At 35.7% G+C, this 9,976-nt stretch overlaps 2 protein-coding genes across 2 annotated transcripts; one reads left to right on the top strand and one right to left on the bottom strand.

The window, feature by feature from the left end:
* Positions 1-4,308: 4,308 nt before the first annotated feature.
* Positions 4,309-7,077, bottom strand: LOC145134411 (mitochondrial hydrolase YKR070W-like). The gene is made up of 12 exons (XM_079069256.1): positions 6,882-7,077; positions 6,681-6,784; positions 6,343-6,378; positions 6,168-6,241; positions 6,019-6,059; positions 5,853-5,924; positions 5,575-5,776; positions 5,400-5,495; positions 5,259-5,326; positions 4,972-5,161; positions 4,798-4,881; positions 4,309-4,683 (listed from the first exon to the last, which is right to left on the bottom strand). The coding sequence occupies exons 1-12, from the start codon at positions 6,986-6,988 to the stop codon at positions 4,627-4,629; spliced, it is 1,131 nt and encodes a 376-aa protein (XP_078925382.1). The 5' UTR covers positions 6,989-7,077; the 3' UTR covers positions 4,309-4,626.
* Positions 7,078-7,387: 310 nt separating this feature from the next.
* LOC145133720 (zinc finger CCCH domain-containing protein 11-like) lies at positions 7,388-9,700 on the top strand. The gene is made up of 8 exons (XM_079068680.1): positions 7,388-7,766; positions 7,852-7,936; positions 8,152-8,292; positions 8,390-8,478; positions 8,562-8,750; positions 8,840-8,970; positions 9,058-9,160; positions 9,303-9,700. Exons 1-8 carry the CDS (start codon positions 7,599-7,601, stop codon positions 9,498-9,500), a joined length of 1,104 nt encoding a protein of 367 aa, XP_078924806.1. The 5' UTR covers positions 7,388-7,598; the 3' UTR covers positions 9,501-9,700.
* Positions 9,701-9,976: the final 276 nt, after the last annotated feature.

Here is a 9,976-nt window from a genome sequence, read left to right as displayed (position 1 = left end):
GCCGGTGCCTTCCCGTGATCCTGAGAAGTACCTGAAACACATAACACATAACACGGTAAACACAAAGCTTAGTGAGTTCCCCAAAATACCACACACATCTCATTAGCCTCTCATGGCTATACTCAAACAAGACCCTCCGGTCAATGTGTCTCAGTGGAACCCTCCAGCCCCACAACTCGGGTGAACCCTCCGGTCCTAACTCAGTAAGCTCAGAATAATACACAGCATAAATCACAAAGACATAATGCAGGATATGACAATACTTAATATAAGCACATAAGACCCTCCGGTCACACAAAATTACCACTCAAGGTAAGTATAGTGAGAAGACTCACCTCGAAATCAAGCAAATGAATCCCGTACACGAATCACCAATCTAGCCTCCGCCTAATACATATGGTAATTATCTCTAATTAACACTCCATTCACAACTCTAAATAACCAAAGGCTATTCTCTCTCTCTAACACTTGGAATGGGTAAAAGACCATTCTACCCCTCCATGGTCTCCGTACACCCTGTCTTGACCAAACCCTAAAGTCAACTGAAGTCAACACTCGAATCAACAGTCCATGTTGACCCGACTCGTCGAGTGCATCTATGTGACTCGTCGAGCCCCCTTGTTCCTTCAGAAATGTCGCAAAAACCCAACTTAACTCGTCGAGTTGTCTCATCAACTCGCCGAGTTACTCATGTCAGACTCATCGGGGAAAACCCTAGCTGACTCGTCGAGTTGGCTCATCAACTCGGCGAGTCCCTTAAAATCCTATTTCTCATTCAGACGTTTTAAGGCAGATTTACAACCCCAAACTCTAGATCTAGCCTCCCAAGGCTGATATACCACGTAAAGTTGCAAGCTTTACGTCCATGCATGGCACTTAGGGCTTGAAATGCCAAAACAACTTCCATTTAGGGTCTTAATCATGAAAGCTCTTTTATTAGCTGGATAAAGCTCGGACCTTTGGACTTTAGGGACCTCACAAAGTCCAGATTTGAAGTCTCAACCACTTGATAAGTTCAACACACTCAAATCCTCAAGGAAAGATGGAATAAGCCCTAAAACTCCATAAAATGAGATCTAATCAAACTAATGAGCAAGGTAGAGACTTTTTACCTTCAACAGATGCTCTAGATGAAATAACACCAGATCCAACAGTCTCTTCTCGATCCTTGCTTTGATACTCCACTCTTCTCTTCAAAAAGTACACTAAAATGCCCAAAGATTAGCTCTCTCTCTCTCTCTCTCTCTCTCTCTCTCTCTCTCTCTCTCTCCCTCTCTCTTAGCTCATACAGGCGATTTGGGTTTCACACAGGGGAGTAAGGTGGATGGTGAGGCGGAAATAAGGGCTTAAGGTCCTTTAAATAGGGCCCAACCCCGGAGAATTAGGGTTTCCTCTCACTGCGCCAACTCGTCGTGTTGGTCTCTCCGACTCGCTGAGTTGGTTGTAAAACCCACGTGGTTAAATTCGTCTCTACTCGACGAGTTGGGGCACCCAACTCGTCGAGTTGCTCATACAACTCATAAATAAATGTATAAATATTATACATGGGAGTCGGGATGTTACACAACTGTTAGCCTTTCTAAATTAAGTTTGGGGTGAATTATTGATGGACTTTACTGGGATTTTTTCCCGAAATCCCATGAAGTTGATACCATTTTGGTTGTTGTGGATAGTTTATCGAAATATGACCAATTTTTTACTTTGAAACGCCCATTCACAGTCACGACAGTAGTAACCACATTTGTAAAATAGATAGTGAGGTTGCATGGTTTCCCCTCGTCGATTGTATCAGTTAAGGATAAGATTTCATGAGCAACTTTTGGGAAGAACACTTTCGTTTTCAAGGTATTGTTTTGAAGAAAAGCACGACTTACCATCCTCAAACAGATGGTCAAACCGAAGTAATCAACAACACGTTTGGGACCTATTTAAGGTGCTTTGTCTAAGGAAAAGCTAACGATTAGACACAATGGGTTGTTTAGGCTCAATTTTGGTATAACACCTGAACACGCATCGCATTCAAACTGTATGGACTAATTAGAGTTCATTTATATAATGTTACATACAGGGCCGGTCCAAACGTATATGGGGACCGGGGCGAAAACAAAAAAAAAGGCCCCTCAAAGACAAATATAATAAAGATTCAAAAAAAGATCATTTATTCTTCACTATAGACTTGTTCAATTAGCAATAACAAGCAAGCCAAATTGTTTATCTTTTGAGCTACTTTGAGTTTGAATTAACCTTATGCCCTAAAAATCATTTAGGTAATAACTTTTTTTATATATATACACCAAATAGCCTAGAAATTTTGGGCCCCTGGAGACGTGGGCCCTGGGCGGTCGCCCGGGTTGCCCAGCTTCTGGACCGGCTCTGGTTACATAACATATTCACATGCTAGTTAAGGAGATGGAGTAAAAGGCACTCTTCTTAGACTTTTTTGAGGTATAAAATCATGGGTTACTAGGCATGGGATGAATCTTGCTTATGTTCCGTAGAGTTACACATCTCATGCTTCCTTGAGTGCCATGCTTTTTCCATTTAATAAAGGTATGGCTATAGTATATGATACAATCAGCAAAATTAGGTCATCATTCTCTGGTCCGAGTTACCATGAACACATAATGTAATAAGACCTAATGTGATGTATTCCACCTTTTTAATGCAAATGAAGGTTTTACACTAGGAAATGCATACGAAATATCACTTTAGTTTCCAATGGATGTAGATCGTTGACAAACAAAACATTATTCACTATACATAAGTAACAACTTAGTACATTAAAAATGAGATTTATGTATTAAGTATTTTTATGTAAAAATAACATGAAAATACCCGGAACCGAAGGCATTCTTTTGGAGCAACAAGTATGATCGGCATGTGCTTTCGAGTTCGGATCTCCTTGATGTAATTCCAACCCAGTGGAGTATCGTATTGTCATTGTTGTCCGCCTCGAATGATCCAAACCTCTTAGACCCACTTCATAGTACAACACATTGTATAGTCCAATTGGCGGTGCATTATTGCAACATGGAATATCGTGTTCCCATCTGCATTAGTCTTTGTTAATAAATCTGCATATATCCGGATAACCTCAAATAGAAATTGAGTGTTCTCGCTCCCTGCTGCTTCAAATAAGCATTTGTATGCATGTAGCTATGCATGTAGCTCTTCGGACCCTAGAAGTAAAGAATCAACACTTTCCATATCAAAATTATAAGTAGCTCCCATAATGCTTAACGGTATACTCAAGGATTTTTTGGTCTCATCCTCTACTACAATTGGTCTCCTAATATTCAATACCTTTAAAACTGAAATAATAATAATAATAATAATAATAAAACTAATTAGATTTAGAAACCAACCCAAATCAAAATTAATGGGAATATACTTACTTGTTCCGATGGTAGTCGAAAGTATATTATTTTTCCTCCGGTTGAGTGCATCTGGCTTAACGGTCAAAGCACAAGAAACATCCCCACAAAAAAATGGGGCATTTATCCAATCATGGTGTGCGTCCAAAATCATTCTAGTCATGTCTACAAATAGTTTATTAATCAATTAATCAACAAAAATTGAATTGACATGCATGATAAAGCAAAATGAAAGAACAAGAGATAATGTCAAATACTTACCAAGCATATCATACTTGATGCAACGGATGAGAATATTACTTCGGATCTTAGATTTCCACACTTCACCGCCCATCCCGTGAGATGTTGTATAGAGATACCGGGTTATTTCACGATTTCTACACTTTGACACTTTTTTTTATTTGATAAAGACATGGAGCTTTGGGGATAATCAACAATTGTGAGCGCCTCCCTACCAATTGTGGTTGTTTGTATATATAGACTTTGATGACATGGAGTTATTAGTTATATCATGCGGTATACATCGCTCTTTTTTTTCAATTTATTTGTTTTTTTGTGTCTTATAGCACTTTATAATAATAATGCAAACGCGAGATATGTACTTTATGACTTTGACTCTTTTATATGTAGGTTTAGTGATGATGTAAGACAGTAGAAACATATTTGCATGCTTCACCACTTATCTTTTCAATCCAAGCTTTATATAGTATTTCATTATGCAATGTTTTTCTTCTTTATTTTAGTGTGTTTGTTTAGGGGACATAAAAGGACTAAACTGCATCAAATGTGGTATTTATTATAGACCTTGATTGGAAGGTTGTTTGTGTGTCAAATGGATCCAAAGTCATTAACTATATCTAACTAGTTGACATTGAACTAAAATTGAAACTTCTTTTTGAAATTTTGTTTTTATGTTGTTTTACAAGAAAATATATGGAAAACTAGTTGACTTTGAATTAAAGCAAGTTACTTTGTTCTTTTATAATATTTGATTTTGTATAGTTATGCCCTACGGGCATCTCATCAACAATGGTACACCCGCAAGGACCCTGCTTGAAGGTAATAGAGTTGCTTATGCTACAGTCACAAAACCCAGGGATTGGCTATTACTACCGCTTCAGCAGGAAATTTTAAAAAAAAATTATAAAAAAACATGAGATACTTTCTTTTTGAAATTTAAAATAGTCAAAATCCTAGAGCCTTCTTTCTGTAGAGGAGCTCATGGATAAAAAAAATGTGTTTTTGCTAAGCATTATTTAGCCTCTCTTTGCAATATATATTCCACAGCCTCTTCTACTGTATCAACAACCTGCAATACCCAATTACTTCATGTTTTAAGCATCAATAAATACTTTTCAACATCAAAATTTAAATAATTTTTTTTTTTTAAAAAAGATCATAAATTATCTCAACTCTTGCTTACCCGATCAGCAGGATAATCTGTGTGGTTCTCTTTTCCTCTAAAAACACCTGTCCTTGTCAATATAGAAAACCATGGATGTCCGGCCTGAAATATATATAAGAAAAAGGGAAAATGAATTTTTTATATAAAACTACAATTCAATTTAATAAAAATTCAAAAATAATAAAAACAAACCTGTCTTGCACCCTTGACATCAACCGAAGGATTGTCCCCAATCATGTACAGGGTTTCAAAATGGTGTGAATTATTTATTATGTCTTTGTGATCTTCATTAAGAAGTTGCTTCAATATGGACTCTGCATTCTTGAACACTTCTGGATTTGGTTTTCCAAATGAGGTATACTCTAATGGCTTGTGGTGAATCCTACATCAATGTTCATACAAACATAAATCTTGATCCCAGGGAAAAGACATTACAATAAACATAAATTTTGTTTTGTTGATTATTATTTATTTAATACCTATTAAAGATGCTTTCTAGAGCAATCCTGAAAGCCCCCATGCCAAGACGTTCACAAGGAAATACAGCCTGTTCTCACCTTTAACATGTTCGGTGCATTATTCCAATTAATCTTAAAAAATAATATGTTATAATAAATGACCTGATATTCAAGATCATCAGCTGCAAAATACATAGGTGGTTGATGCTCACACTTCTCTCCAGGCAAACCACCTGATCTCAAAATGTCACAAAGAACCTACAAAAATTATGTTGCAAGAAACCCATATCAAGAATAAAATCAATAAAAAGACTTTTTAAATAAAAGAAAGAGCTACCTGAATATCTCTACTCCAGTCAACAGGGTCACTAACAACAAAAGCTGCTTTAACTCTTTCAGAAGTGACATCAAAACTTGGGATTGACTCACTGGAGTTTTTTTGCTCATTGCATGGCTGCTTTGTGGTCCAGGTTTTGTATGGTGATAGAGGATCAATGTTATGGAAGTGAGATGCATATTCTTCTAATGAGATGGCTTTTCTGTAGATTCATTGAAACTAAAGAACTAAGACCATAATTTTTGTAAATGATGAATATGGAGATTAATAGCACTTACTTGAAACCGTATTCAGACATCACCACTGCAGGCTCCCCTTTTCCAGTGGCAACAATTAATTCATTTTCAAACCTAAAAGAAATATAATAATGTTACAACACTTTATTAACATCATTAAACCAGAATACAAACTTCATGTGGGACATGATATAAATCATAGAGGTACCTTTTCAGCAAGTTTTTGAAAGGTGAGTGACCCTGTACCACCTGCATAAGTTGGACATTCATGTAATGGTGTATCAATAAACTAATTAGCAGAATGGATGAAGTTGATTATGAATTTATGATAATAGTATAGTACATATTTGGTACTACCTGAATAGGGTCAATATTTACTCCAAGGAGTTGGCTCAACTCAGAGGCTCTTCTAGATTCAGGGATGCCACCTCCTGTTACATATGAATGGAACAATTGCTTTAGTCATATGAGAATAGGATAAGTAAACATAATTATTCCACTAAACAAGGATCAAATCCTCCAATGTACTTACCATTTGTCAGAAACAGATATGGGATCTTCAGACAACCTGCAGAGAGAGGAAGTGAGATGAATATCCAATTTTAAGTTGAGGCAAATACTGATCAGTAAGTCATGATCATTCTGGATCATCAGGCAAATGGTAGAGAGAATGTATGAAAACCACTAAGACCTCAAAAGCATCTGGTCAAATGGTAGAGAGAACCATATGGTGAATTTTCTGAACATTTATTGAAGAGAAAAGAGCTTAAAGGTATTTATTTATGTGGAATACCAATTGCCTTAAAATCCGCAAGTATTGACGAAAATCGAAGACCTCAGAAGCACCTGAGAACAAGATTAAAATATTACCAGAATCATCGTATAATCTCCTCAAAGCCTTAGGAGAATCTCCGATTGGAGTACGTCCACGAAGTATAACACCATCAATATCAAATGCAATGCCAAACGAAGGTCTGTCACAATCATAACAGAACTAATTATAACATAAAAATCACAGATTGCAGAAATAGTAACTATACAAAACGAATTGCTGTAGATTAATCGACGAACCTTTTAGGTATTGAATGAAGCTGAGCTGAAACACGATAAATGTAAAATTGAGTTGATGAAGATCTGTTTCTTCCCTGTACAACCCTAGAAATGGTACGGAGTTTCATATTGTATTCGAACTTCAACGAAGGCAGTGTTGCAGGAACTGTTGGCTCTGCGTTCACGATAGTGAGTAGTGACTATGAACTAATATTCTAAAATGGGACACTATACTTTCTTCCATTTACAATTAGGTCACTAAAACCTTTCCATCCAATATTACAGTTAAGTCTAACAATAGACGTATCCAAATTTACCATCTTACCCTTTTGGTATAAACATTATATCTTGGTTGTTCAAAATTTAGGTTGTACTTTTTATATTCTTTTTTGTGAGATTGTGTCTTTTCGTCGTATTGTTTTTTAAAATAAATTTATTATTTTATTTTAAAATATCCGAACTTTACCAATAAATGGTATGTATATGAGTGAAATAACAATTATACCCTTAGATGTTGTTGACATCGTTAACCCTTGGAACTAAAACAAGCCTTTCGGCAGTGGTGTCCAATCCTGTTATACTTCTTCTGCTGGGAGGCAACTCACAAAACCCTAATCAGTAAATCTTTTCATCGGATATTCAATCGTTCGATCAACCGATTATCTGTCGATCTACTTGGCTCGATTACCAACTCCGAATTAAGATACACAAGGTTTGAATTTGAATTCAGCTTGGAGGATGCCTCCGAAACAATCGAAAGCGGAGGTAGCAAAGAAGCAGAAAGTAGTAGAAGACAAGACATTTGGGCTTAAGAACAAGAACAAGAGCAAAAATGTTCAAAAATATGTTCAGGCACTTCAGCTGAATGCTGTACCCAAACCCGATCCGTCCAAACTCGCTGCTAAGGTATCTATCGATAGGGTTTCGTAATCTTAGTAAGCTTTTTCATTTCAGTGGTTCTTGTAGTAAGTTTGAGTTTTTTGATTATCAGAAAAAGAAGGATGAAGAGAAAGCTAGAGAGAAGGAATTGAATGATTTGTTTAAGATTGCTGTTGTTCAACCTAAAGTACCTCCTGGTAGGTCTTGTATTGATTTTCGTTTTATTGGATTTTATCTTGAGAAACATGAATCTTTCCGTATTGCTCTGTAAATATATGATTTGACTTGATATTAACCTATCTGGATTCTAATATGGGCGATACAAATCGGAAGCATATGAGAAACATGTTCGTCAATTAAAGTTATATTTGCTAATATAGTTTTTCAACTCATTAATTGTGCTCTTGATCAGGTGTGGATCCAAAGTCTATATTGTGCGAGTTTTTCAAGGCTGGGCAATGTGCAAAAGGTTTCAAATGCAAGTTCTCTCATGATCTGAATATACAAAGGAAGGGTGAGAAGATTGATATCTTCAGTGATAAGCGCGATGAAGGTTGTTCTTTTCAACTATTTGATTGCTTATTCTTTTCCTTTTTTTCCTATTGTGATTTGATATGGAGTATAACTAACTTGTTCTTGTGGAATCTTAGACACAATGGAGGAATGGGATCAAGAGATGTTGGAAAAAGTTATTGAATCGAAAGGAAAAGAGTACAACCAGAATAAACCAACTGACATTGTATGCTTCTTTAACTTGTTAAACATTTTCCATAAATCTATATTGCTATTGAATATATGTTGATTTAAAAACATTTGGAACAGGTTTGCAAACACTTTCTTGATGCAGTGGAGAGAAAGCAATATGGTTGGTTTTGGGTTTGTCCAAATGGTAATAAAGAGTGTCATTACAGACATGCTCTCCCTCCTGGATACATCTTGAAGTCCCAAATGAAGGCTCTTTTAGAAGAAGAAGCTAACAAGCTAGCTATTGAGGATGAGATTGAAGATCAGGTAAAGATTCCATCTTTTTAACTAAAGCAGTTTTTTTTTGTTCTTTGTTTACAGTTATACCCTTCACCTGATTTATCTTATTCCCTCAGCGTGCAAAAGTGAAAACAACAACTCCAATGACTACTGATCTGTTTATGGATTGGAAGAAGATGAAGATGGATGAAAAAGAAGCTGGATTGGCTGCTCAGAGAGCAGAGAGGGCTAAGAATGATCGAATGAGGTTTATTTGTTTTTTCTTAATGCATACATTTTGACTTTTTTTTAAAAACATTTCTTAAAAATAATCATTTTGTTGTTGTTTTTGCAGTGGGCGAGAGCTGTTTCTTTCTGATGCTAGTTTGTTTGTGGATGATGCTGAGGCATATGAGAAGTACCACAGAGAAGAAGAACCTGATAATACCACTCAGAAGGTATATATGAAATTATTATACTATTTGGACATTATATTTCCATAAAAATTAGTTGTTTTAATGATAAAAAAAATGTAGTTGTTATATGCATATTACAAGTACATCAACAAAGGCTTAATTTTTGGGTTCCATTTGATTTCAGGCACAAGATAACTCATCAACAGGTGGACCAAGTACATCAACAAGTGTCATTGCTGTTTCTGAAGAAGGAAATTCCCAGATTCATGATGATAATGATGATGATGAGGATGATGATGATGATCTGGATATGGATGAGTTGAATGAGCTTGAAGCAAGCTTGTCAAGAACATCTATCCAAATCAGAGAGCCAGTGAAATGAGATTGCTTACCATGTAACTTGAAGAGTGAGAGAGAGGTAATATTGTTTCATCATATTGTAGAATGCAAGTTTTGAATTGGGTTTTAATGTATTGTTTTTTTTTATCTGAATTATGTAGTTTAATAGGTTTTGTTTTATCCACCAACATTAAATATTTGGACCAAACTTAGTGTCAATGAAGACAATGTTTTGAATGTTTACTAGGGCATTCTATTTCATGTTTTTTGTGTTAAATGAGCGGGAGTTTAAACAATAAAATGTATGATATAACATTTGGGCTATGTTATAATATGTGGCAAAAACAGAATCAACAATGTACTCTATATTGATGATAAACACGAGTTAGATTACTAACTTACAAATAAAATGCATGGCATAAGTTAAAGTCTTATAGCAAGTTCAGGTTACTTATTTTTTGTATGAACAGATCATGTGAAGTAGCTTTCAAGATATTTGCTTACTCAAACATTTTTTTA

The sequence above is a fragment of the Lactuca virosa genome, chromosome 8 (assembly GCF_052849685.1).
Source record: "Lactuca virosa cultivar CGN04683 chromosome 8, Lactuca_virosa_CGN04683_v6, whole genome shotgun sequence".
NCBI classification, from domain to species: Eukaryota; Viridiplantae; Streptophyta; class Magnoliopsida; order Asterales; family Asteraceae; genus Lactuca; species Lactuca virosa.
The sequence above is the reverse complement of the archived record's forward strand: the minus strand, read 5'-3'. Positions and strand labels throughout refer to the sequence as shown.

Bases quoted from the DNA above. Each gene is read 5' to 3' on its own strand.
- LOC145134411 (XM_079069256.1), bottom strand. From the start codon at position 6,988: ATGAAACTCCGTACCATTTCTAGGGTTGTACAGGGAAGAAACAGATCT. The intron at 5,925-6,018 runs GTACCTCTATGA...TATTTCTTTTAG, and splicing joins TTCAAAAACTTGCTGAAAAG to GTTTGAAAATGAATTAATTG. The intron at 4,684-4,797 runs GTAAGCAAGAGT...TGGGTATTGCAG, and splicing joins CAGATTATCCTGCTGATCGG to GTTGTTGATACAGTAGAAGA.
- LOC145133720 (XM_079068680.1), top strand. From the start codon at position 7,599: ATGCCTCCGAAACAATCGAAAGCGGAGGTAGCAAAGAAGCAGAAAGTA. The intron at 8,971-9,057 runs GTTTATTTGTTT...TTGTTTTTGCAG, and splicing joins GCTAAGAATGATCGAATGAG to TGGGCGAGAGCTGTTTCTTT. The intron at 9,161-9,302 runs GTATATATGAAA...ATTTGATTTCAG, and splicing joins CTGATAATACCACTCAGAAG to GCACAAGATAACTCATCAAC.